Genomic DNA, 26,110 nt, shown 5'->3' on the forward strand with positions numbered 1-26,110 from the left:
ATTCTTCATGATGTTTCTGGCCCTTTTCCAGCACACATTCTTGATGGCGGATAGGCAACAGTTAGCGATGCGTCGGAAGTTTTGACTACCCGACGTACAGCCTTCCTGTCTGCCACAGTGCTATTTCCGTACCATGCAGTAATGCAGCATGTTAGGAAGCTCTCTGCAGCACACACGTAGAAGGAAATGAGTATACATATACAAAACCCAGCTCTCTTCAACCTCCTCAGAAAGTAGAGGCATTCGGTGAACTTTCCCGAGTGTGCTGGATGTATTTTGGTATCATGAGAAGTTTTGCAAGATGTGTACACCCAGGAGTTTGAAACGACTAACAATTTCCACTGCAGTGTTGCCAATGTAAAGAGGGGTCTGAGTGATGAGAGTTCCCTGAAGTTGAGAACCATCTCCTTTGTCTTGTCGAGAATGAGGCATTAACATTGTCAACACTACAGACGAGTGTGAAGATTTCAGCTACTGCAGGTCAACTGGCATTAGTTGAAGCAAAAAAAATTGCTGGAGGAGCTTGTCAAAGTCAAAAATCAAAGTAAATTTATTATCAGAGTGAATATATGTCATCATATACTACCCGGAGATTCATTTCTTTGCAGGCATTTACAGTAGAATTATCATAGAATCAATGAAAAACTACACACAAAAACTGAATAAACCAATGTGCAAAAGCAAACAAACTGCAAATAGAAAAGCAATAGACAGATAAAACTGAGAACTCCTTGAAAGAGAGTCCATGGGTTGTGGAATCAGTTTAGTGTGGGGGTGAGTGAAGTTATCCACACTGGTTTAGAAGCCTAGATGGGTTAGGCAGTATCTGTGCAAGGAAAGGGATGATTGAAGTTTTAGGTCCCGACCTGCATCTCAATCCAAAAGGTCAACCATCCCTTGGCCTCCACAGATGCTGCCTCTGGCAGTTTGCTTCTTTTTTTTTGGTCCAGATTATACCATCTACAAAGTCTTGTACCAGCTGTATTAGCTGTATCTGAGTATACACTGGCTGGAACTGAAATAATACAAGTTAAAGTCCTGTAGCAGACCAGCACCAAATTTAGTGCAGGCAGGAAACGAAAGGATAATTTAATCACAACTTCTCAGAACCCATTAAGTGGGCTTCAACAAGATATATTTGACTGCCCACAATCCCTAACTGACTGTAATAACTTACAGCACAATGACATTACATTACTTCAAAATCGGCTACTGAATGATTTAATCAGTTTTGTACTTTCTCAGACCACAAGATCAGAATCAATTTGAAAATCATAGAACAGACCAAAGAAGTTTTTAAATGGGCTAGCAATGGCTGAATTTCTTTTTTATATCCATGCAGTTTCAAAGAATGTATGTACCATAATATACTAAGCTTGTGATCTGCAGATTTTATTTAGCAGTATGACTGGGACTCTTTCTCCTTGTACTAAAGCAACAATCATTACACAAGTGGTGATTACTGAGAGCTAAAACAACATGATGTATTTATATAGCACCTTTACAAGGCAAAAATATTCCAAGCACCTCCCAATAGCATAAACAAATACTGGTATCCAATCTACAAATTGTTCAATGGATTTGTGGAGCAGGGCAAAGTATGAGAGGCTGGGAAAGCACACCCAGTGACTGAACACAAAGGATTCTGCTGATGCTGGAAACCTAGAGTAACACACACAAAATGCTGGACTCAGCAGATCAGGTCGCATCTGTGGAAAGGAATAACGAGACAACATTTCAGGCCCAGACCCTTCATTAGGACTGAAAAGGGGGAAGAAGCCAGAATAAGAAGGTGCACCTTCTCTCTTCTCCTTCCATACCTATCACCTCTCTCTGGTGACCCTTCTCCTTCCCTTTTTGCCATGGTTCACTCTCCTATCAGATTCCTCCTTTTATCTATGTATTTATTTATTGAGATACAGTGCGGAGTATGCCCTCCCAGCCCTCCAAGCTGCACTGCCCAGCAGCCCCCAATTTAACCCTAGCCTAATCACAGGGCAATTTACAATGACCAACTAACCTACTAACCAGTACATTTTCATACTGTGGGAGGAAACTGGAACATTCAGAGGAAACATACAGTCATAGGGAGAACGTACAAACTCCTTACAGACAGCAGCAAGAATTAAACACAGATCACTGGTACTGTAAAGTGTTGTGCTACCACTATGCTACCTGCCACCCTTCTTCAGCCTTTTACCTTTTCTATCCAGCACTTCCCAACTTCTCACTTCACCCACTACCTCCCCCACCACCCCCACTCCACACACCTTACCCTTGGCATGGCTTCACCCATTACCTTCTAGTTTGGACTCCTTCCCCTCCTCCCACCTTCTTCCTCCTTTTTTCCCCAGTCCTGATGAAGGGTCCCTGTCTGAAATGTCAACTCTTTATTCCAAGTAGTTGAAGCTGTGGCCAAAGTGCAGGCATCTGAGAGTGCACAATGATGAATCAAAGAACTAATACTGAAGCAAAGAAATAAAGAATCCACAGCACTCAAATGTCCTTCAAATTAAATTAAGGGTTTGTGTCTCCTCCAACTATGGAAGACAACGGTAATAATTTTTGAAAAAAAGTATTGACTTGATTGAAATTATGTTGGAGTTTAAACTTAGATGGCAGCACATAACAACACAATTCTAATTAAGCTAACCTATTTTACTTGTTTTTAAAATAGTGCAAACACTTTCGCCCACTCTACCTGACCCCAACATAATGATAAGATGTACCATTTCTCGCAGTAAGATTCAACATTTACATAATATATTAAAATAATTTTAAACAGGAATTGATTAGGCTATCCTTAAGCAGAAAGTTAATTCCCTATAATGTGAGGCATTGCTGCAATTTGTTCCCACTATTCTATATAACTTAAACAAAGAGTTTGTGCATTTTTGATTCGAGAGTTTTAAAAAAAAAATTCCATACATTATGACTTGAAGAACAAAACTGCAAACTCTAACCTGAGAAAGATCATTGCAAACTGTTAAACCTTATATGGCTTCCCACTTCCATTTTCTGATAACTTGTCTATATTGAGATTACACACAAGGACTGAATTTTGAAGAGGAGAATTTTTCTCTGCTGGAGTCCCCGCAGTGTAAGCCATCATTTTATGTTTCTAAACAACCATGTTGGATTTAAAGCAGCATGCTGAACCAGAAATAAAATCATTAGTTCAGTGAAGAACTCACGAATAAAATGTGAACATTTATAGTTCATATTGAATCTATTTATTTTCATTAATTTGCTTAAATTTCAGAATTAGAAATTAGCAATGACTCAATCTGATTAGTAAATTTTTGGATGAGACATTAATCCATACCAGGTGAGTACTCACTAGTGTCTTGTTCAGTATTGGTCCTTCAATCAACATCATCAAAACAAAATTGTGACCATTCTGACACTACAACTTGCAGAAGCTGGCTATAAAGAAACCAGCTACAAAGCTGCTTGCATTGCAATAGAGTTTAAGAACTGTTACTGGCTGCAAGGCTCCTCAACTTCGTCATGAATTGTCCCAAGCCCAGCAGCAAAAGGAGGAGGATTGGGCCTGGGACAAACAACCCCATTCTGTAAAAACCAAGTGCTACAGAAACGTAACAGAAGCTCAAAGATCCTCGTCTCGGGGAGAGGAGGGATACACTACACCTGGGGACAATTTGAAAGACTGGCCCAGGATAGGGGACACAGGTGAGCTGCCGTCAGTAGGGGTGAATGGCTAAAGAAGAGAAGCAGAATGTCCCATGGAGGTTATGCAAGAAGTGAAATAGGTTATAAAAGTATATTTTCAATACTTTGGAGCAACAGACCGACAGACAGACATACTTTATTGATCACGAGGGAAATTGGGTTTCGTTACAGCCACACCAACCAAGAATAGTGAAGAAATATAGCAATATAAAACCAGAAATAATTAAATAATAAGAAGTTCATCATGCCAAGCGGAAATAAGTCCAGGACCAGCCTATTGGCTCAGGGTGTCTGCACTCCAACGGAGGAGTTGTAAAGTTTGATGGCCACAGGTAGGAATGACTTCCTATGACGCTCAGTGTTACATCTCGCTGGAATGAGTCACTGGCTGAATGTACTCCTGTGCCTAACCTGTACATTATGGAGTGGATGGAGCAATAAACATTCTATCACAGTCCCTTTCTTAAAAGTATTGGTCCACAGCATGAAAAAGGTTGGAAACCCCTGTTCTACAGCCACAAAGACACTTCACAGATCAATAATGATTTGTCATTTAGTTTCATCAAGGAAAAATCATATCATCTGATGCTGCCAATTATGTTGACAAAAGGTATTCTAGTTAAGACGGCAATTTAGTTCCAAAGTCATTACTTTATACATAAATGCTTGAACAGCTACTTCCAAATTATCCAGCATTGTTCAGTAAAGTCTGGTATAACACCATCTGCAGGTCAACTAATATAGCTAGCACAAAAAAAAAGTTACAATCATGTTCATTTTCAGTTTAGAATGAGGTAACATGAAAAGCGTCACAGGACATATACTCCATTATTAAAAATGTTTGTAAAGTATATACAGAAATTTAGTAATAAATTATGTTAACTTTACAAACACTCAATGCTTCTTTGCTTCCTTCATGATTATAAACTCGTACCTATACTGGCAGAGAATAAACAGATTACACTGTTGAAAGGAAATGGATTTCCTGTCAGATATTCAAACTTACCAACACCACCTTCAGCGTTGAGAACCATTGTTCCCGGCACCCGTTCTAGATCAAAATAACAAAATAAAAACTATTTCAATGAAACAGTTGAAGCTGAAACTTAAACTGCTGAGCAGAGATCCAAGAATTCTTAACACAGCTCAAGTTGCTGAAAGCAGGCGGGGCTTATCGGTACCTAATACTCATAAGCCAATCACTACACTTTCTGTGCACTTTGCGTGCAACAGCCACAGAACACCAATTGGCTTCCTGCTCTGTCGCTGTATAAGGAGGTGCTGAGCTTCATTTGCAGCAACTACCCTTGAGACAGGCACACCCTGATTATGCAGCTGAGCTGGCGCCCTTCCTGTCTGTTGAAGTAATAAATGACTCAGTGACTTTGGCATTTTCAGGCCTGCACATGTGTTTGCACAAAGACAACTTCAGAGCTGTTCCAAAAATAATAGGCTTGGCAACAGATACAAGCATCAGCAAATCCCATTTGTAGCATGTCACTGATATATTTGAGGTTATCTGCATTTAAATGAAGCTCAAGGCTCAAAATCAAAGGGCAAAATAGGTTTATTATCAAGGTCACCACATACAACCCTGAGAATTGTTTTCTTGACGGCATACTCAGTAAAACTAAGAACTATAATAGATTCAACGAAAGACCGCACCCAACAGGATGGCAAAACCAAGCAATGTGCAAGAGATAACAACCTATGCAAAAAGTAAATAAATAAACAAATAAATAAGCATTAAATATCAAGCGCACGAGATGATCAGCCCTTGAGAGTGAGTCAATAGGTGGCGGAACAGTTCAATGATGGGGCAAGTTATTCCCTCTGATTCAAGAGCATGATGGTTGAGGGATAATAACTGTTCTTGAACCTCGTGGTGTGAGTCCTGAAGCTCTGTACCTTCTTCTTGATGACAGCAGTGACAAGGGAGCATGATCTGGGTGGTGGGGTCCCTGATAATCAATGCTGCTTTCCTGCAACAATGTTCTGTGTACATGTGCTAAATGGTGGGGAGGACTTTACCTAGGACAGACTGGGCCATCTCTATTACTTTTTGTAGGCTTTTCTGGTCAATGACATTGCCTACTCTTCTGAAACATTGGTTTGCTTTAGAAAACAAAGTGGATACATTTGGTGTGTACTTGTCCAGGTTCTCTTTGACCCCCCCAGGGGCTGCATCTTCTGCTCTATTCCAGATTGATTTATTTAATCTCTGTACATTATTACTTGCACCTCTCCTCCTTCTCCACTGTTGAGATCTATATCCATACTTTGATCTCAGTGGTGCTCAGCAGTTCCATCGCTTTCGACAGCCTCTCCACCTCGATCTACTGTGCTGTTTTTAGCTATTTCCTCTTCCAACCCATATAATGATCAACCCTTTATTGATCTAATTCACAGACTCCCTCAGCCTCTGCAAATCAAGCAAGATTCTTCAACCTCATTTCCAAATCTCAATGCAGCCATGCACACATTATGCACAAAATATTCTTCAGACTTATAATGAATACACGCTCCTATACTAGACTGCCTACCTGTGGTTCCATCATCAGATTAAACTGTACCCTTGTCCATGATAACAGACTGCTACCTTTATAATTGTAGTACCTAGCTATAGGATTACTGATTTAAACCGAAGGTAGTACTTCAGTCATAAGCAACCTACATTTTATGACAACAGTACAACATATTGTGAGAATAATCATTTCTAATAGATCTAAAATTATGACATAATATTTAGAAAATAATCATTTACAGAGCATAAGAATTTCCTTCTTTTGTTTTCAATTTTCACAATATACAAAGTATTTCGAGGCCAAAGAGCATATTAAATAGAGACCTTACTATTATTAGTAGAACTGAGAAAAGAATAAACAATGACTTCTATTGCAAAACACAATGCTGGAGGAACTCAGCAGGTCAGGCAGCAACATGGAAATGAAGTCAAAGTTTCGGGCTGAAACTGTTCTTCAGGGCACATTTCTACTTCACTTCAGGAATGATTTCTGTTCCATTTGCACTTCCTGAGGACATGCCGAACTGATTAATCTGAACGGTAATATAAACTGAAAATGCTGGAAATACCCAGACAGCCATACAGCACCAAAGAAGAAAACAGAGTTAACGTTTCAAGCATTGAACCTTCATCACGTTTTCATACCCTTCTGATAAAATATTATTGAACTAAGATGGTTCAACTCCTCTCTCCAACGCTGCTGCTTGACCTGCTCAATATTTCCTGCGTATCTTTAATTTCAGATTTCCAGTAAGAGCACTCATTTTAATTTTTGATCATTGTTTAAAACCATATTTCACTATAATGCTTGAAACACCACTTTTGATTTGCGTATAGATACTGGAGGCGTAGGAGAGATAAGTGACCACATGGAGTGCTTGTGACTATTATTAGTTAAGGGATAATTCTAATACCAGTGAGCAGGCATTTAAGGGAGAGAGGGTAAAATCAAAAAACAACTTTTTAAACATAGAGAATGGTGGGTTCCTGGAATGAACTGCCAGGTGTGGTGGCAGATGTAGATACATTAGGGATTTTAAGAGATGTTTAGATAGGTACTTGAACGTTAGGGAAATGGAAGGATATGAGCATTATGTAGGCATTAGTTTAGTTCACCATTTGATCACTTATTTAATTGGTTCAGCACAACACTCTGGGCCGAAGGACCTGTTCCTCTGTTGTATGTTCCATGTTCTTCTATACGCTAATTGCTGCAGAGAGATTCTTCTTCAAAGACTGTACCATACCTAAGATGGAAGATATATAGAAGGGGGCTTCACTGAAAATATTTACTCAGTACTGAGCAACATCAGAATTCGTATTATGTTCAAATTTCAAAGTTTCTACCAAGTGAATCAAGATGGACTCACGTCTGTGGCATCAGTGATGATAAGCTTAGTATTGGAAACAGGCTTTCTCGAGCAACTCTAGATTGTTGCAGTCTCTTGTAGGTCCACAGGTTTCCTCTAGTTTACATGGAATCATAATTTCCCCAAAGACCAACTGGTTTATAAAATTTGCAAAAACCCTTAACTATATTTTATTTCAATGTATTTTTAAGCTAAGAAATTTCCAGGGTACAGACCTGTATATATCAGTATATAAGAAAAAGCTTTATCGTTCTACATTACTACCTTTCATCATTCACATCTTTCCATTACTGTCCTCCCTTTCCTCTCCCAGAAACCTGAATATTAAGCAAGCGTTTAGGGAATGGCATTCAATGACCAAATCCAACCTATTTACAGTAAGGCTTGAGAATCCACTATCTTATTATTCAGAAATTGGATTTAAATTCAAGTTTGTTTATTTGTCATTTAACCATACAAAAGTACCCACGAAGACAGCCAAATGAAACAGTGTTACTCTGGAGCCAAGGTGCAAAACACAGTACCAACAGTCATACCCAACACAAGGCACGAGTAACAAAGCAATAATATAGTCGCACACTAAAAATATAGTTCAAGTCCCTGAGTCCATGAATGTTGCAGCAGTCTCCAGTCAAGCACACTACGGCTTGTCTTTTGCTGAGTGAACACTGGGGGGACAGCAGTACCGACTCCAGCACGGATGCCACGCCACACTGCCTCCGGCACTCCTGCTGCCAACTCCAAAGCCTCTCCCTGGACAACGGCAAACAGGCAACACCACGTCTCGAGGCCTAGTCCTTGCGGCAACTGAGGTCACACAGCTCCCCCGCCATCCGCCCCTGACATTAGCCAAAAGACCAATGAACTGGACTTGCAGTATTCCAGAGCTTTAATCTCCAACAGGGTCTTGCGATTACAAGAAAAGCAACTATCATGATCACTTGCTGTTAGACTACACACCTCCCTTCGTGCACAAGTGCCTCTCTGTTCACAAGCAGCATCACAGTCCGCATCAAGTCCAGCTCCTTCAGTTTCTCCGCCAACAAGCAACTCCACTGATGGGCTAGACCTGCAGTACTTTAAGTTCTTAATGTCCAGCAGGGTCTTCCAGTTGTAAAAAAATACATTTAAAAAAAGACAATAATTCCTTTGGTTGGCCCCACAGAAATCACTGCACCGCCATTTTACCAAAAGAAATAGAGGTCGGTAAATAGAGAAGCTGCTCCCATTAGCAGATAATATGAAGGCTGGGGACACATGGTCAAACTGGTATGAAAAATTCAGTGCAGGGATAGGCAAGAATTCATCTTTAAATTACGCACGGAATAATCCCGATTTAAAAATCAGATGGCATAGCTAGTAGACTTGCTGCTTCACAGCTCCAGCAATCCAGGTTTGATCCTGACCCCTGCTGATATGGGTTTCCACTGGGTGTACCAGCTTCCTCCCACATCCCAAAGTACACTCAGTAGGTTAACTGGCTGCTGTGAACTGCATCTAGCATGTACAGTGCCTGTAAAAAATATTCACTACCTTGGAAGTTTTCATGTTTTATTGTTTTACAACATTGAATCAAAGTGGATTTAATCTGATTTTTTTGACACTGATCAACAGTAAAAGACTCTTTCATGTCAAAGTGAAAACAGATCTCTATAAAGTGATCTAAATTAATTACAAATATAAAACTAATTAATTGATTGCGTATGTATTCACCTCCTTTAATATGACACACCAAATCATCACTGGTGCAGTCAACTGGACTTAGAAGTCAGATAATTAGTTAAATGAAGATCACGTGTGTACAGTCAAGGTGTTTCAAATGATTGCAGTAAAAATACACCTGTACCTGGAAGGTCCAACTGCTGGTGAGACAGTATCCGGGCAAAAGGTTATTGAAAAACTCAAGTCAGGAGATGGAAACGAGTAAATTTCCAAGTTACTGAATATCCCTTGGAGAATATTTCAGGCAATCATCAAGAAATGGAAATATGCCACAGCTATGAATCTGCTTAGTGCAGGCCATCCTCAAAAACTGAGTGATCATGCAAGAAGGGGACTACTGAAGGAGGTCACCCAGAGACCTATCACAACTCTGGAAGAGTTGCAAGCTTCAGTGGCTGAGATGGGAGAGACTGCACATACAACAACTGTTACCCAGGTACTTCACCAGTCATAGCTTCATGGGAGAGTGGCAAAGAAAAAGCCACTACTGAAAGAAGTGCACATAAAATCTTGTCTAGAGTTTGCCGGAAGGCATGTGAGAGACTCTGAAGTCAGCTGGAAGGAGGTTCTATGGTTTGTTGAAACCAAAATTGAGCTTTTTGGCCATCACAGCAAAACCAAATGTTTAGTTTAAGTCAAAAATTGCACATCATCAAAAACACACCATCCCTACCATGAAGCATGGTGGTGGTTACATCATGTTGTGGGGATGCTCCCCTGCAGCAGGCTCTGGAAGACTTGTGAAGGTAGAGGGCAAAATGAATGCAGCAAAATACAGGGAAATCCTGGAGGAAAACCTGCAAGAGTCTGCAAGAGGACTGAGACTGGGAAGAAGATTTGTTTTCCAGCAAGACAATAAGCCCAAGCATAAAGTCAAAGCTACACAAGACTGGCTTAAAAACAACAAAGTTAATGTCCTGGAGTGACTACGTCAGAATCCGGACCTCAATCCAATTGAGAATTTGCGGCTGGACTCAAAACGGACTGTTCACTCGTGATCCCATGCAATCTGACAGAGCTTGAGCAGTTTTGTAAAGGAGAATGAGGAAAAATTGCAGTGTCCAGTTGTACAAAGCTGATAGAGACCTATCCACCCAGTGTAGTTTATTAGAACCAGAATTTTGTGAAACAATGGCTCAAGGCTGAAGCAAAAGGAAGATTATTGTGTGGCTCTCCATTCAGTGGTCAATACCTAATGGGCTACCCTTTCACCCAATCAAATTTTTAGCAGGACCTTTAAGCTTTTGAAGTGATTTTGTAGCTATCCTTTCAAGCTTGTGTATTTTTTTTTAATAAAGATCAGTTTAGCTTTATTTATCAAATGTACATCACAACATGCTTTTTTTTTGCTAAATCAAATCAGCAAGGATTATACTGAGCAGTCTCAAATGTTGCACGTATCTGGCACTGATTTCGCTTGCCCACAACTCATTAACCCTAAACCATACATCTTTGGAATGTGGGAGGAAATTGGAGTACACAGAGGAAGACATTGCAGTCATTTGCTGATGATCTCAAGGGATCATATCACTGCCTGAATGCAAGGACCATTTGTATTTTTAGAGAAGATTCTGCTAGGAACGCTTTTTCCACAGGGAAACCAATGCTAATAACAAACAGCAAGAAATGTCCTTTTTATAGCTCATTATAGCACTCCAGATTGCCTCTTCTACAGTAGTCCCAAAGACCCAATGTGGAATTCAGGTAAATGGCTTTGTGTAATAGGCAAGGAATAACTTAGAACTGCTCCCACTCCAACAAAAGTGACAATGTTTTCAAATCCAAATGCTGAGAAAGCTGAGCCTTTACAAACTTTGTGATTTCTGGATGCACCCTAACAGTATCGAAAGCTCTATGCTGTGAAGCAGTTTTACATAAAATTCCTACTGTGGTACAATTTTCAGAAATAAATTTGCAGTTTCAATAAATGGAAATGCTGATTCATTTCAGAATGACCATTTGCAATTTTAAGAAAAGGCTTTTCAAATTCCTCTGGCATGGTTTAGAAATACAGTGGCTGTCATTTGGTGATAAATGAAACAGCCACTTTGTTCACAGAAACTTTCAAGGATGATCAGACAATGATCTTGCATATTACTGTTTACCTACATTGCACATTCTCTGTAGCTGTTACACTTTATTCTGCATTTTCTTATTGTTTTAACTTGCTCTAACTCAATGTACTGTGTAATAGTTTGATCTGTATGAAGAATGTGCAAGACAAGCTTTGCTCTGTCTCTCAGTACACGTGACAATATGAATCCATAACATCTTGGTGTGGCAACTGCTTTGCACGCAACCACATGAAGCTGCAGAGAGCTGTGGGTGCAGCTCTGCACGTCACAGGATCAGTCTCCCCTCCGTGGACTTGGTCTTTACTTGCTGCCTCAGTAAAACAGTCATCATGTTGGAAGACCCTACCCACCCTGGACATTCCCTCCTTTCTGCTCTCCCCGTGAGACAGAAGATACAAAAATGTGAAAGTACCAGGTTCAATGACAGCTTCTAATCCAAAGTTATCAGGCTCTTGAACAGACCTTGTATGATAGATGGACTCACAATCTACATCATTGTGATCTTGCACTGCAATCTTTGGGTAGCTTTTACACTTAATATTGCATTATTATTGTTTTACCTTATTCTAGTTCAATACACTGTGTAATGAATTGATCTGTATGAACAGTATGCAAGGCTAGCTTTTCAATGTTTCTTGGTATATGTGACAATTATAAAACAATACCATGAATAAATCAACTCCAATCTTGGTGCTATTGGTTGTGATAATAGAACCACTTCTGCTTTTCTTCACCTTTTCATTATCAACATTAATTTGGGTATGCACTCACTGGCCACTTTATTGGGTACCTCCTGTTCCTAACGAAGTGGTCTTCCGCTGTCATTGCCCATCCATTTCATGGTTTGACATTGCGCTGTCAGAGATGCTCTTCTGCATACCACTGTTGTAATGAGTAGTTACTTGCATTAATATCACCTTCCTGTCAGTTTGAACCAGTATGGCCATTCACTTCTGACCTCTCATTAATAAAGAGCTTTTGACAACAGAACTGCAGCTCACTGGATGTGTTTTTTTTTCTTTTATCGCACCATTCTCTGTAAATTCCACAGACTTGTGCTTGAAAATCCCAGGAGATCAGCAGTTTCTGAGATACTCAAGCCACCCCGCCTGGCTTCAACAACCACTCTATGGTCAAAGTCACTTAGATCACATTTCTTCCCCATTCTGGTGTTTGGTCTTAACAAGTGAAACTCTTGACGATGTCTGCATGTATTTTTGTATTGAGTAGCTGACTTATGATTGGCTGATTAGATATTTGCATTAATATGGTGTACAGGTATACACTTAATAAAGAGAATACTGAGTATAATTGGTGCAACACACACAAAATGCTGGTGGAATGCAGCAGGCCAGGCAGCATCTACAAGAAGAAGTACAGTCGGCGTTTCAGGCCAAGACCCTTCGTCAGGAATAACTGAAAGAAGAGATAGTAAGAGATTTTAAAGTGGAAGGGGGAGGGGGAGTTCCAAAATGATAGAAGACAGGAGGGCAGGAGGGGGAAGGATGAAGCTAAGAGCTGGAAAGGTGATTGGCAAAAAGGATACACAGCTGGAGAGGGAGAGGATCATGGGATGAGAAAAAGAGGGAGGGGAGCACCAGAGGAAGATGGAGAACAGGCAAGGAGTTATTGTGAGAGGGACAAAGAGAGAAAAGAGAAAAAAAAGAAAGAAAGAAAGAAATAAGAAATGGGGTAAGAAGGGGAGGGGGGCATTAACAGAAGTTAGAGAAATCAATGTTCATGCCATCAGGTTGGAGGCTACTTAAGACAGAATATAAGGTATTGTTCCTCCAACCCGAGTGTGGCTTCCTCTTGACAGTAGAGGAGCCCATGGATAGACATATCAGAATGGGAATGGGACGTGGAGTTAAAATGTGTGGCCATTGGGACATCCTGCTTTCTCTGGCAGACAGAGCATAGGTATTCAGCACAACAATATAATTGGTATTTTAGTTCTATGTTGTCTTCTCAACAATCCAGCACACCCTCACCACTACACCAAATCAGAAGCAAAAACCAGGGACAAAATTAAGATCCTTTCCTTTGACTCAGGCAATGAGAGAGAATATAAAATGATTTCAAAGTTGTAAAATGCTTTCTGAAATTCTGCACTCCCATCCTGACAGCTTGCAATTACAACTAAAGCATTATAGATTTTCATTTGAAGCACTGGTCTTGAAACTAGATTCCAAACAACTAGGTCTATCTGAAGATCTATCCAAACAACTAGGTCTTACCAAAAATTAATATTTTCCAAGGTTGGAGGAAAACAAATCTTCAAAACTTCCTGAATCACCATTAATTAGATTTTTATTAGGCCAAAATACACAATAGCATTCAATACTTGTTGTCTGCTGGTAATATTCAGCATGCAAATGCTTTCAATATACAATCAAATTCTACACAAATTACATACAAGTTTTAATTACTGTACTACATGAATTATTAGCTTGTAAAACATGAAGATTAAATTAAGGAATTACAATAGAAAATGAATAACGAACACCTACACTTTGCAGCACACTCATGCAAAAAAAAACCCAGAAAATATTTGGTTCCCAATATGAATATCCCAACTTGCATGTTAATCTGCCACCTACTGTCCAGTGAACTGTTCAACCAGTTATTACACCAAACCTTGGCACAATGAGGTGTCTTATAAATTGGAAAATGACAGCAACATATGAAGTATAAATTGGCCTTGGCAGAGATATTTCTATCTTCATTAGCCATGTTCATCATGATTTGGCAGAGAAGGTAGGAGGCACGATTAATAAGTCTGTTGAAAACAACAAAATTGGAAGCTAAGTTTATAACAGGCTTCAGATCATGTGGGGAAGTGGCCAAGGGAAATGGTGGGTGGAATTTAATTCAGACAATTGTAAAGATATATCTCTCTTACAAGTACACTGTAACATACAGATACATAAAACAGATGAGTGATACAGCTCAAACACGAGGAAATCTGTAGATGCTGGAAATTCAAACAACACACACAAAATGCTGGTAGAACACAGCAGACTAGGCAGCATCTATAGGGGGAAGCACTGTTGACGTTTCAGGCCGAGACCCTTCGTCAGGACTAACTGAAAGGAAAGATAGTAAGAGATTTGAAAGTAGTAGGGGGAGGGGGAAATGCGAAATGATTGGAGAAGACCGGAGGGGGTGGGATGAAGCTAAGAGCTGGAAAGGTGATTGGCAAAAGTGATACAGAGCTGGAGAAGGGAAAGGATCATGGAACGGGAGGCCTCAGGAGAAAGAAAGGAGCGGGGGGAGCACCAGAGGGAGATGGAGAACAGGCAAACAACTAAATATGTCAGGGATGGGGTAAGAAGGGGAGGGGGGGCATTAACGGAAGGTAACGGAAGTTAGAGAAGTCAATGTTCATGCCAGCAGGTTGGAGGCTACCCAGCTGGTATATAAGGTGTTGTTCCTCCAGCCTGAGGTTGGATTCATTTTGACAATAGAGGATAGACATATCAGAATAGGAATGGGATGTGAAATTAAAATGTGTGGCCACTGGGAGATCCTGCTTTTTCTGGCGGACCGAGCGTAGGTATTCAGCAGTTGAGTGATACAGCTGTTGGGAAGGGTTTAAACTAATTTGGCAGCAGGATGAAAACCAGAGTGATGGAGCTGAGGATGGGGCAGGTGCTATACAACTAGATGCAGTGTGTAGTGGACGTGAGGAAGGACAGGCAGATGATAGGGCAGCATGGCAGTCAGTGGGATGAGTTAAAGTATAATGGAAGGGCAAAATCAAAAAGGGTGATGACTACTGAAGATGTTATATATGAATGCAAGCAGTAGACAGAATAAGGTAGATGATCTTGTAGCACAATTGGTAGGTATGATGTTGTAGCACGTGTTGAAAGGACAGACAGGTAGGCACTGTAAGTGTTTTGCAACAGTCTTCACTGTGAAAGACACTAACAGAATACCAGAAATGTGGAAGTGTCGGGAAGCAGAAGTGAGTGATGTTGCTATTACGAAGGAGAAGGTGCTTTGAGATCTGAAAAGTCTGAAGGCAGATAAGTCAGCTGAACCAGATGGACTACACACCAGGGTTCTGAAAGAGGTAGCTGAAGAGATTGTGGAAGTATTAGTAATGGTATTTCAAGTATCACTAGATTCTGGAATGGTTTTTGAGGACTGGAAAATTGCAAATGTCACTCCATTGTTTAAGAAGGGAGGCAGGCAGAAGAAAGGAAATTATAGGCCTGACTTCAGTTCAAGTTCAAGTTACTTTTTATTGTAATTTCAACCATAACTGCTGGCACTGTACACAGTAAAAATGAGACGACATTTTTCAGGAGCTTGGTGCTACATGAAACAATACAAAAACTACACAGAACTACGTAAAACAACACAAAAAACTACACTAGACTACAGACCTACCCAGGACTGCATAAAGTGCACAAAACAGTGCCGGCATTACAATAAATAATAAACAAGACAATAGGCACAGTAGAGGGCAATAAGTTGGTGTCAGTCCAGACTCTGGGTATTGAGGAGTCTGATGGCTTGGGGGAAGAAACTGTTACAAAGTCTGGTCATGAGAGCCCGAATGCTTCGGTGCCTTTTCCCAGATGGCAGGAGGAAGAAGAGTTTGTATGAGGGGTGCGTGGGGTCCTTCATAATGCTGTGTGTTTTGCGGATGCAGTGTGTGGTGTAAATGTCTGTAATGGTGGGAAGAGAGACCTCGATGATCTTCTCAGCTGACCTCACTATCTGCTGTAGGGTCTTGCAATCCAAGATGGTGCAGTTTCCGAACCAGGCAGTGATGTAGCTGCTCAGGATGCTCTCAATACAACCTCTGTAGAATGTGGTGAGGATGGGGGTTGGGAGATGGACTTTCCTCAGCCTTCGCAGAAAGTAGAGACGCTGCTGGGCTTTCTTTGCTATGGAGCTGGTGTTGAGGGACCAGGTGAGATTCTCCGCCAGGTGAACCCCAAGACATTTGGTGCTCTTAACGATCTCTACCAAGGAGCCGTCGATGTTCAGCAGAGAGTGGTCGCTCTGTGCCCTCATGAAGTCAACAACCACCTCTTTGTCAGTTGTTTGAGACAATTATTAAGGAAGAGGTCTCAGGGTATTTAGAGGCACATGATAAAATCAGCATGGTTTTCTAAAAGGGAAATCTTACCATACAAATCTGCTAGAATACTTTGAGGAAATAACAGGCAGGATAGACAAAGGAGAATCCATGGATATTGTTTGCTTGGATTTTCAGGCCTTTGACAAGGTGCTGCACGAAGCTGCATAACAAGTTAAGAACCCATGGTATTGCAGGAAAGGTCCTAGCATGGATGGAAGATGTCTGACTGGCAAAAGACAAGGAGGGCCTTTTCTGGTTGGCTGCCAGTGACTAGTGGTGTGCCACAGGTGTCGGTGTTGGGACTGCTTTTTTCCACGTTATACATCAGAAGGAAAGTTATATTTATCAAAGGGAAATATGAAGTTAGCTATAAGGAAAAACTGAAGTGGTTAGGACTTTATTCAGAATCAGAATCAGGTTTAATATCACCTGTATGTCGTGAAACTTATCAACTGCAGGACAGCTGCATGATACAATACATGATCAAATGTAGAAAAAAATTGAAATGATTAAACATAGATAAAAACTGAATTACAGTGTGTGTGTGTGTATGTATATAAATAAAAATACATGTGTTAAATTAAGATAAGTAGTGTGAAAACAAAAATTTAGTAAAAAGTAGTGAAGTAGTGTTCATGAGTTCAACGTCTATTTAGGAATCGGATGGCAGAGGCTGTTCCTGAATCATTGAGTGTGTGCCTTCAGGTTTCCCTGCCTCTTCCCTGATTGTAACAATGAGAAGAGAGCATGTCCTCAGTGGAGGGGGTACTTGATGATTAAAGCTGCTTTTCTGAGGCATGGCCCCTTGAGAATGTCTTGGATACTACGAAAGCTGACTAATTTCAAAACTCTCTGCAGCTTACATTGATCCAGTGCAGGAACCGCACCGTCCCCTCCCATACCAGATGGTGATGTGGCCAGTCAGAATGCTCTCCATGGTACATCGGTATAAGTTTGAGTGTTTCAGGTGAGAAACCAAATCTCCTCAGACTCCTGATGAAATATAGCCACTGTCTTGCCTTCTTTATAGCTGCATTAATATGTTGGGACCAAGTTAGATCCTCAGAGATCTTGACATGCAGAAACTTGAAATTGTTCATTCTCTCCACCTGATCCCTCTATGAGGATTGGTTTGTGTTCCCTCATCTTACCCCTTCTGAACATAGAACATAGAAGACTGAGGTGAGATTTGATGGAGTTATACAAAATTATGAGGGATATAGATAAGGTTACATCCAAGCAGTCATTTTCCAATGAGTAAAGGGTGAGACAACAACTAGAGGTCATGGGTTAAGGTGAAAAGTTTAAGGGGAACTTTAGGGGAAACTTCTTCACTTTGAGTGTCCGAGAGTGTGGGACAAGTTGCCAGCGCAAGTGATCCATGCAAGCTCAATTTCAATGTTTAAGAGAAGTTTGAATAGGTACATGGATAGGAGGAATATGGAGGGCTATGGTCCCAGTGCAGGTCAACGTAAGTAGGTAGTTTAAATAGCTCTGCATTGACTAGATGGGCTGAAAGATTGGCTTCTGCGCTAAAATTTTCTATGACTCTATGTAAATGATTTGGATGAAAGAATTGATGTTTTTCTGGCCAAGTTTGCGGACAATATAAAGAAAGGCAGAGAAGTCCTCATGCAGACTGAGTCAGTGGAAAGGAAGACAAATGCCACTATTAGCATTCATTTCAAGAGGGCTAAAATACAAATTTTTATAAGGCATGGGTCAGACTGCACTTGGAGTACTGTGAGCAGCTCATCTAAGAAAAAAAATGAGCTGGTATTGGAGAGGGTCTAGAGGAGGTTCATGAGAATCATCCCAGGAATGGGAGGGTTAATGTATGAAGCGCATTTGATAGCTCTGGACCTACATTCACTGGAGTTTAGAAAAATTGGGGAGGGGGAGGAGGGGTCTTATTGAAACTTATCAAAAATTGAAAGGGCAAGACAGAGTGGATGTGGAGAAGGATATCTCCTACAGTGAAGGAGTCTAGCACCAGAGGGCACAGCCTCAGAATTGAGGGGCATTCATTCAGAACAGAGGTGAGGAGGAATCTTTTAGTTAGAGGGTGGTGAATCTGTGGAATTCATTGCCACAGATGGTTGTGCAGGTGGAGATCAATAGGTTTTGATTAGTCAGGGTATGAAAGGTAACATGAAGAAGGCAAGTGTATGGGTTTGAGAGGGATAATATATCAACTATGATGGAATGACGAGGCAAACTTGATGGGCCAAGTGGCCTAATTCTGCTCCAATGTCTAGAGCTGTCCTTTGTGTCAAGGATATGTTGGGGGAAGCCCACAAGTGCCACCATGACTCCGGCACCAACAGAGCAGGCCAACAACCAACTAATCTTAAACCCGTACGCCTTTGGAATGTGGGAGGAAACCAGAGCACCTGACGGAAACCCATGTGGCCCCAGTACACTTCGGGAGATAAACCAGGCCATGACATACTCAGTGAATGGCCGGATCCTGGGAGTGTCATTGGACATTCAGACCTTGGTTTACAAGTACACAGTTCCCTGAAAGTGATGATACAAAGGGACAGAATAGCAAAGATGCCGTATGATATGCTTGCGTTCACTGGCCAAAGCACTGAATATAGGAGATGGAACATCATGTTACCTTTGTCCAAACTGTGGCAACTAGATTGCACACAATAGTCCATCTGTGGGTTAGGCCACAGCAACCAAGCTGAGTTGCAAGGACAGATTAGTTAGACTGGAACTTCTTTCTTGGAACAACAGAGGCTGAAAGATGACATGAGTCAGATAAATAAAATTATGAGAGGAGTAGATAGGGTAGGTAATTGCAGTCCTTTTCTCCAGGGTCAAAAACTAGTGGGCATAGGTTTCAGATGACAGGACAAAGATCTAAAGGGGGCCTGAAGGGCAAATTTTTCCACAGAGTGTGGTGGGATATATGAAACAAGCTGCCTCAGGAGGTGGTAAAGACAAGTACCATCACAATATTTAAAAGGCATTGGGGTAGGTAAATCAATAGGAAAGGTTTAGAGCAAGGGTTCCCCAACCTTTTTTATGCCATGGACCAATACCATTAAGCTAGGGATCTGTGGACCCCAGGTTGGAAACCCCTGGTTTAGAGGAATATGAGCCAAAGAGAGGCAAATGGGATTATTGTAAATTCTGCTTCCATGCTGCATAACTCTGTGAATGTAAAAAGTGTTACAAGCGGTCGAATAGTTAGAGATTAAAGGTGGAAAACATGGTGATGTAGTTTGTGCTGCTGCTTCAGTTCTCCAAGAATCCAGATTCAACTGCAATTTGGGCATGGTCTACGTGGAGTTTGCACAATCTTCTTGTGGCAGTGTCAGTTTCCATCAGGAGCCCTGGCTTTCTCCCATAATAGAGATAGGTTAACTGGCATCTGTTAATTTCCTCTATAGTAATTGGCAAAAATAATAGTGTTGATAGAAAGTGAGAGAATGGGAAAAGGATCAATAGAGGATTCCTCTTCTAGAAGCAAGCATGCATCCAATGGATCAAATGGCTTGAGTACTGACAAGTAGGTAAATAGTTTGAAATCTGATTGCAACTACCACAATCCACAATGGCCCAAACCACTTGAACAATTAAATATTAAGACTTAAGACTTGCCTAAGACTTTGCACAGTACTGCAACTTCAATTTAATGTTAACTGAGATATCAGGAATGAACAGAAGGATAACCTGTCAAAGTCTAAATATACAAGTAACATGTATGGGGTCCACAAGGTTAAATCATGATAGAGCGGAATCAAAACTGTCAGCTGCAGACAACTGTAGATAATGTTTAAAACCTGGTGCTCAAAGCAGAAGGCGTGGATTAGTGAGTAGCTTGTGGTTAATCAGCCCTTCCACAGACAGACCAAAAATAACATCTTCTAGCCACTGAAATTCAATGGTTAAAAGTCGGTTATTTCTAATTTTTGCATCACACAGAACTATTAGTTAAGTAAATTATACTGTCTTAAAACTACTAAAGATGCAATAAATAGGCCTTCAGTAATTATGTAATTTTACCCTTGAGATTGAAATATGTACGCAATGGAACTCTATTGGCAGTGACCAGGAATTATAAGCAGCAAACCTGAATTAATTTTAAGAGAATTTTATTCAGTTTTAATCACATATCAATTGCTTTATTAGTTATGTATTGGCATCACAAGAACGATTAAATTCTGTGTTCCAGTGACAGCCATTGTAAAAGGTAAGGAAGTCCAGCAGATGAATTGCACATGAAAGAACAAATTTTGTGCTCATTTTAACCTGCATTACAAAGATACACGACATTTGCTCAGAATGTCATTCACGATTCTATACTGTGCACAAGTCTGGTCCGAAACTGAAGACATGACTATCAAAGTTACTCCATCTGTGACAGCCAACTTGGCTGATTAATAAACTCAAGTCATTAATGCTGTTCAAATTGACTTTATAGGACTATTGATGTTACACAAGACATTTCACTAAATGACCAGACATTGATTTTTTTTGCCTTCTGTATAGATTGTGAATGTTAAAAAATACTTAAGAGTTTAAACAAAAGCAGAATTATAACTGAACAAAAGCAACTTTGAGTGCTGCAGTACTTCCTATTGCACAAGGCCAGCAGCATATGATTCATTGGAGCACAGGAACCCAAAGCAATAAATAATTCCAACACTGCCCTGAGCTTTGAAAGTTCATAGAAAGGTCTCTCTAAGTCATCTCCATGCAAAGGTGAGGTCCTTTCATCTAGGAAAGTATAGTATTAATGAAAAACAAAGCAAGTGAACGTGGAAGGCAGGTTTCAAAACTTTACATAAAAACAAAGTCAGAGAAAAAAAATCCCATTCAGCTCAAACAATTCAGAATATTCCTGCTGTCACATTGATAATGATTATTTAAAAGCACTGCCATTTCAGCACAAACTGCATTTAATGTTTCCCCGGGTCAATTCTATTCCAAATAAATTCTTAAAAATCATTTATATTTTTCGACATCTAAGATTGCTGGCCTCATTTCATTATTTAGAAAATGATGTCTAGTTTTCAGTATAGTAATAAAAGAATGACTTGCTGTTGTGTAACCTAATTTATGACCCTTTTAGAACATCCCAAAGCACTTTACAGCCAAGGAAGTACTTCTGTGCAGATGCTGTTGAAATATGGAAAACGTGGCAGTGTTGGGTCAATTTGAAACCAGGAGCATCTACAAGAGCAATGCAATAATGGTCAGACAATCTGTCTAAGGAATGTAATTTGAGGAATAAATATTACCCAGAACACAAGGGATAACTCCTCTGCACTTTGAAATATTGCCATGGCTATCTTTTTTAAATGACAGCAGGCACAGCCTCAGTTTAACACGCCATTGAGAAAAGACAGCACTCGGGTCAATAAAAACTCATAGCCTAGATTTTTGTGCTAATGTATCCACAGAACATTAGAAAATAGGAGTAGGAACAGGTCAGTCAGGCCCTAGTGCCTGCCTCAGGCCTTACTTCCTTTTCTGAGTCATTTCCCCAAAGCCCTCAATTCCTTCATCATTCAGGTATTTATCCACTTGTTCCCCAATGATCGACCCTCCAAAACCCCCTGGAGAAGAGAATTCCGAAGATTCACCATCCCCTACTAAAAGTACCTGTGCGCTTCAGTTTGAAATGACTGCCTCCTAATCAGGTACCTATGTCCCATCAGTCAAAATTCTCATTGATTCTGTCATGTTTCCTAAGGACATTATGTTTCAATAAGATCTCCCCTCATTCTTCTAAGCTCTAAAAAGTGCTACCAACTGAGCCAACAATGACATCTCATGATGTTGTTTTGTGTGGTGTGATAGCTCACCGACACATTTATTGAAAGCTTCCTACACGAACAATGTTTACCAGGAACAAATCAAACCAAAAAAAAGCCGGTTGAAGCTCAAATAAGTACTTTTTTCCTTCCTCTGAGAAACTCGATTAGAAGTTCTGTCACAATAAAATCAAAACTTCCATTGTTTGAGACAAAGCTAACCATAAATACTGTAATTAATATGGCAATGGAGATTAAAGAATTAAGTGAGAAAGAGGGATTCTCTGATGTTCAACAGAAGAATGTTGCTACATGTTGGTCTTGAGGTAAATTACTAGGGGACAGCAAGAAAAGACCATCTGACCAATTTTATATCTGCTTTTCAGTGCTGTTGTTAATAAATGGGAAACAATAATACCTCATTTCCCGCCTGGTATTCACCCTTGTCCGCATGCCCTTACTACAACCTCAAGTGCAAACACAGAATTAAACATACATTTTAATAGACCTATCATTTATTTCGAGCACAATTGCTCACATTACTGCAAGAATAGTGCAGTGTGTGGATCTGAAGGTGCACACAGCAGATAACAAAACATGATTTTATTTTCTGGCTGTAGTAAATGCCTGGGGCGAGGTGAATTGCTGAGCATTTGGGCAGACTGATCAAAAGCAGAACTAAAATATGTAAAATTGCAAGTTCACGAACAGGAAATCTGCTTCCTGTTTGGCATTTAAGATTATTTTGTTTCAAAAAATACCCTGCAGCTTAAAAATTAACATAGAACAAAACCTTGAACCCACTATATTCAGCTCTAGGACATTAAACACGATACAGGGCAAACCTTTGAAAGTAAAAATTATTTTGTACCACTTTAAACCACCACATATTAAATACAAATAATCCAGTTCTCAGTATTATTTGTATTTGTAGTTCATTTTCTTTGATTCATTGGTGTTTGTAAGTCATTGGTTATGTATTAGATATTTTTCATAAAATTTTATTTCTTTTTTTCCCATAAATGCAAGAAAATAAATCTCAAGGTAGTATATGACTACATATATGTACTTTGATCATTTAAACTTTGTGTATTCCTGGCTTAAATTATTACAAAATAGAGGTTAAAGGAATTTAGAATAAAATAGATAGCTTCATATTATTGAATTTTTTAAAATTCCAATTTATTCTGCAATGAAAAGTATGGGAATGGGGCCCACTTGGTCTCTAACCCTGTTGCTTTGGGACTACACCACATAGCATACTTCTATATGTAAAGACACACAAAATGCTAGAGGACCTCAGCAGGTCAGGCAGCATCTATGGACAGAAATTAACTATTAATTTCTGTCCATAGAATAGTTAATTAATAATCATTTCAGGCTGAGGCTCTTCATTCAGGATGTCTTCTATTCGTTATTCTGATTTTCCAGCATCTACAGAATCTCTTGTGTTTCTGATTCTGTATGGATACTTTATACTTTATCAATTACTTGATTACTTATTTTTAACATGTTGTGCTTGAACTTGGCGTTCTTAGCCTTACACCTTTGACTTCATCAACAGATGGCAATGAATATCAAATTGTCATCAAATTTGGTTACCAACAGAAATTCTTCCCAATTAACTACATGATGGTATGCAAGCAAAGATCCTAACCAGCAGGTTTAATCTCAACCTATCTTAGTGAAGAAGGCTACATCATGGCTCAACACATTTCTCAATATTTCTCACTGCAACTCTGCATCTCATCTCCAACAAACCTCCCCTGGAAGTGTCAGAAAATAGAAAGTGTAAACCACTTTGCCTTTCTCAAAGCTGCCTGCCAATCAATATGACCATAAGACGTTGGAGCAGAATTAGGCCATTCAGCCGACTGAGTCTACTCAAGCATTCCATCATGGCTGATTTATTGTCCCTCTCAACTACATTCTCCTCCCTTCTCTCTGTAATCTTGAACACTTTTATTAGTCAAGAACTTATCAACCACCGTTCTGAATATACCCAATAGCTTGGCTCTCACAGTCGTCTTGGCAATTAATTCACCACTCACTGGCTAAAGAAACTTCTCATCTGTTACAAAGGGACATCCTGCTATATGGATGCTGTGCCCTCTGGACTTAGACTTCCCCACTATAGGAAACACCCTCTCCACGTCCACTTCATCCAGGCTTTTCAATATTCAAGGCACTCCAATCTCAATCACTGAGCTGTCGTACAGAGAATAGTGCTAATGTACACACACATTCAGAAATTAAGCTCCAAGTCACCTTTGACATTTCTATTGCAGCATAACATTGAGTGAGAAGATGGCAATTCCTAGACGGGAGAGTTTTTATAACAGATGCTGCCTGTTTGAGGTGGTACCTCCTGTAGATACAACCAATGTTGGCATTCTTAAAGAAAACTTATACCTTCTTCCCACAACTGCCATCAAACAAGAAGAGGAGAAGCCTTCAGTCCCACACCATCAAGTTGAAGAACAGTTACTCCCCTTCAACCATTTAATGCTTAAACGATCCAGCACTAAATGTTTCATAGTGGAATGGTGGAAGCACACAAGGGAGGTCACTAATTCTACCTGGGCTGGATCAATAGATTTTAGTCACGCATCAATTAGCACCAGCGCTTTGTGGCCTGGTTTTACAATACACAAGACATAGGAGCAGAATTAGGCCATTTGGCCCATCAAGTCTGCTCCGCAAAACTCCCACTTTTGTGCCCAAATTTCCACTCTTTACCCAATTCTCTCTGAAAATGTACATCTTCATAGATGTTGATGGAGCACAGGATCCCATTCAGCAGTGCTGCCCCATTCTACTATCACTCATAAGCCACATCAAGCCCTGGAAACTATGAAACCATTCCCACAAGAAACCAGTACTTTCAGGAAAGGAAGGAGAAACCTTGAATGGGCAAAATATCTTACGTCATTTCCAAGTACACAGGCACAGTTATAACTAATGTCGAGGACCACAACCTCCTTGTGCTTTGGGGGTTTGCATGCCTCAATAACCTGGAGAGCTATGCTGGCTGGAATCAGGGCTCTGGCTCTTGGTAGGATCACCCATGCCAAACAGGTCAAAGGGTAGAGGCCAGACTTGGAGTGGTGCACCAGGTCCCCAAGTTTGGGGGTTTAGCTCAAGGCTAACAATCCTTACTGGTCAAACAAAACTGTTATGGAAACAGCAATGAAGAATCCTTATACATCTGTGTGCCACAGTATTCCTGAGTCTCCACCTGGGACTTGCATCACTGACTGACAGTAAACCGAGGGGAAGCTAAGGGCATAATGAACGCTCCAGAGATGCAAGGCCTTCATCGCTGCCCTAAATGCCAATGGCATAATGGGCAAAAGAAGAGTAAGAAATGCTGAGCCACAGTACCCAAGATGTGGGTCAAACAAAAGCAAATACTAACCTGATCAGTTTTCAAACTTGCAGAAACAAGTAATTGTAAGATACTTGCTCACAAGGAATGCACAGCATTAAGTACAATGGCATGACACTGACTTTTAAGTTAAATATGTTGTTGACTGCCCAATTAACTTCATTTTTCTGTTTCAGAACAACTAAATTTCTTCACAATCCCCTGTTGTAAACTTGCTTTAAAATGCCCTCTGGGAACAACAGAAACCTTGCTGAAGTTCTGAAGATTATATTCTAAAAGCCAAACAGGAAGTTGAGAAGATCACTTGGTTTTTCTTTGTTAAAAAGACGACAGTCCTGTGGTTAAAATCTATTGGTGCTTTGAAATCATTGAGCAAAAACAGTGGGTTTTATTTTAGTTCAAAGCTTGACTATAATCAAAAGGGCAGCAATGAAGGACATTTATAGTTCCTGCAGGAAGCAATCAT

General features: G+C 40.2%; 1 protein-coding gene across 3 annotated transcripts in view; it reads right to left on the reverse strand.

Moving 5' to 3' along the window:
• Nucleotides 1-26,110, reverse strand: part of cyth1b (cytohesin 1b) — a 227,293-nt gene that overhangs the window by 119,868 nt on the left and 81,315 nt on the right. The window contains exon 2 of one of the 3 annotated variants that reach the window (XM_059948428.1): nt 4,700-4,744. The exons of 1 other annotated variant lie outside the window; for it this stretch is intronic. In XM_059948428.1, coding sequence (XP_059804411.1) covers nt 4,700-4,744 — 45 coding nt within the window. Of the gene's footprint in view, nt 1-4,699; nt 4,859-26,110 lie in introns of those variants that run through there. One more of the 3 variants, XM_059948429.1, reaches the window with a different exon arrangement.

Source organism: Hypanus sabinus, chromosome 23, assembly GCF_030144855.1.
Source record: "Hypanus sabinus isolate sHypSab1 chromosome 23, sHypSab1.hap1, whole genome shotgun sequence".
Lineage (NCBI taxonomy): Eukaryota > Metazoa > Chordata > Chondrichthyes > Myliobatiformes > Dasyatidae > Hypanus > Hypanus sabinus.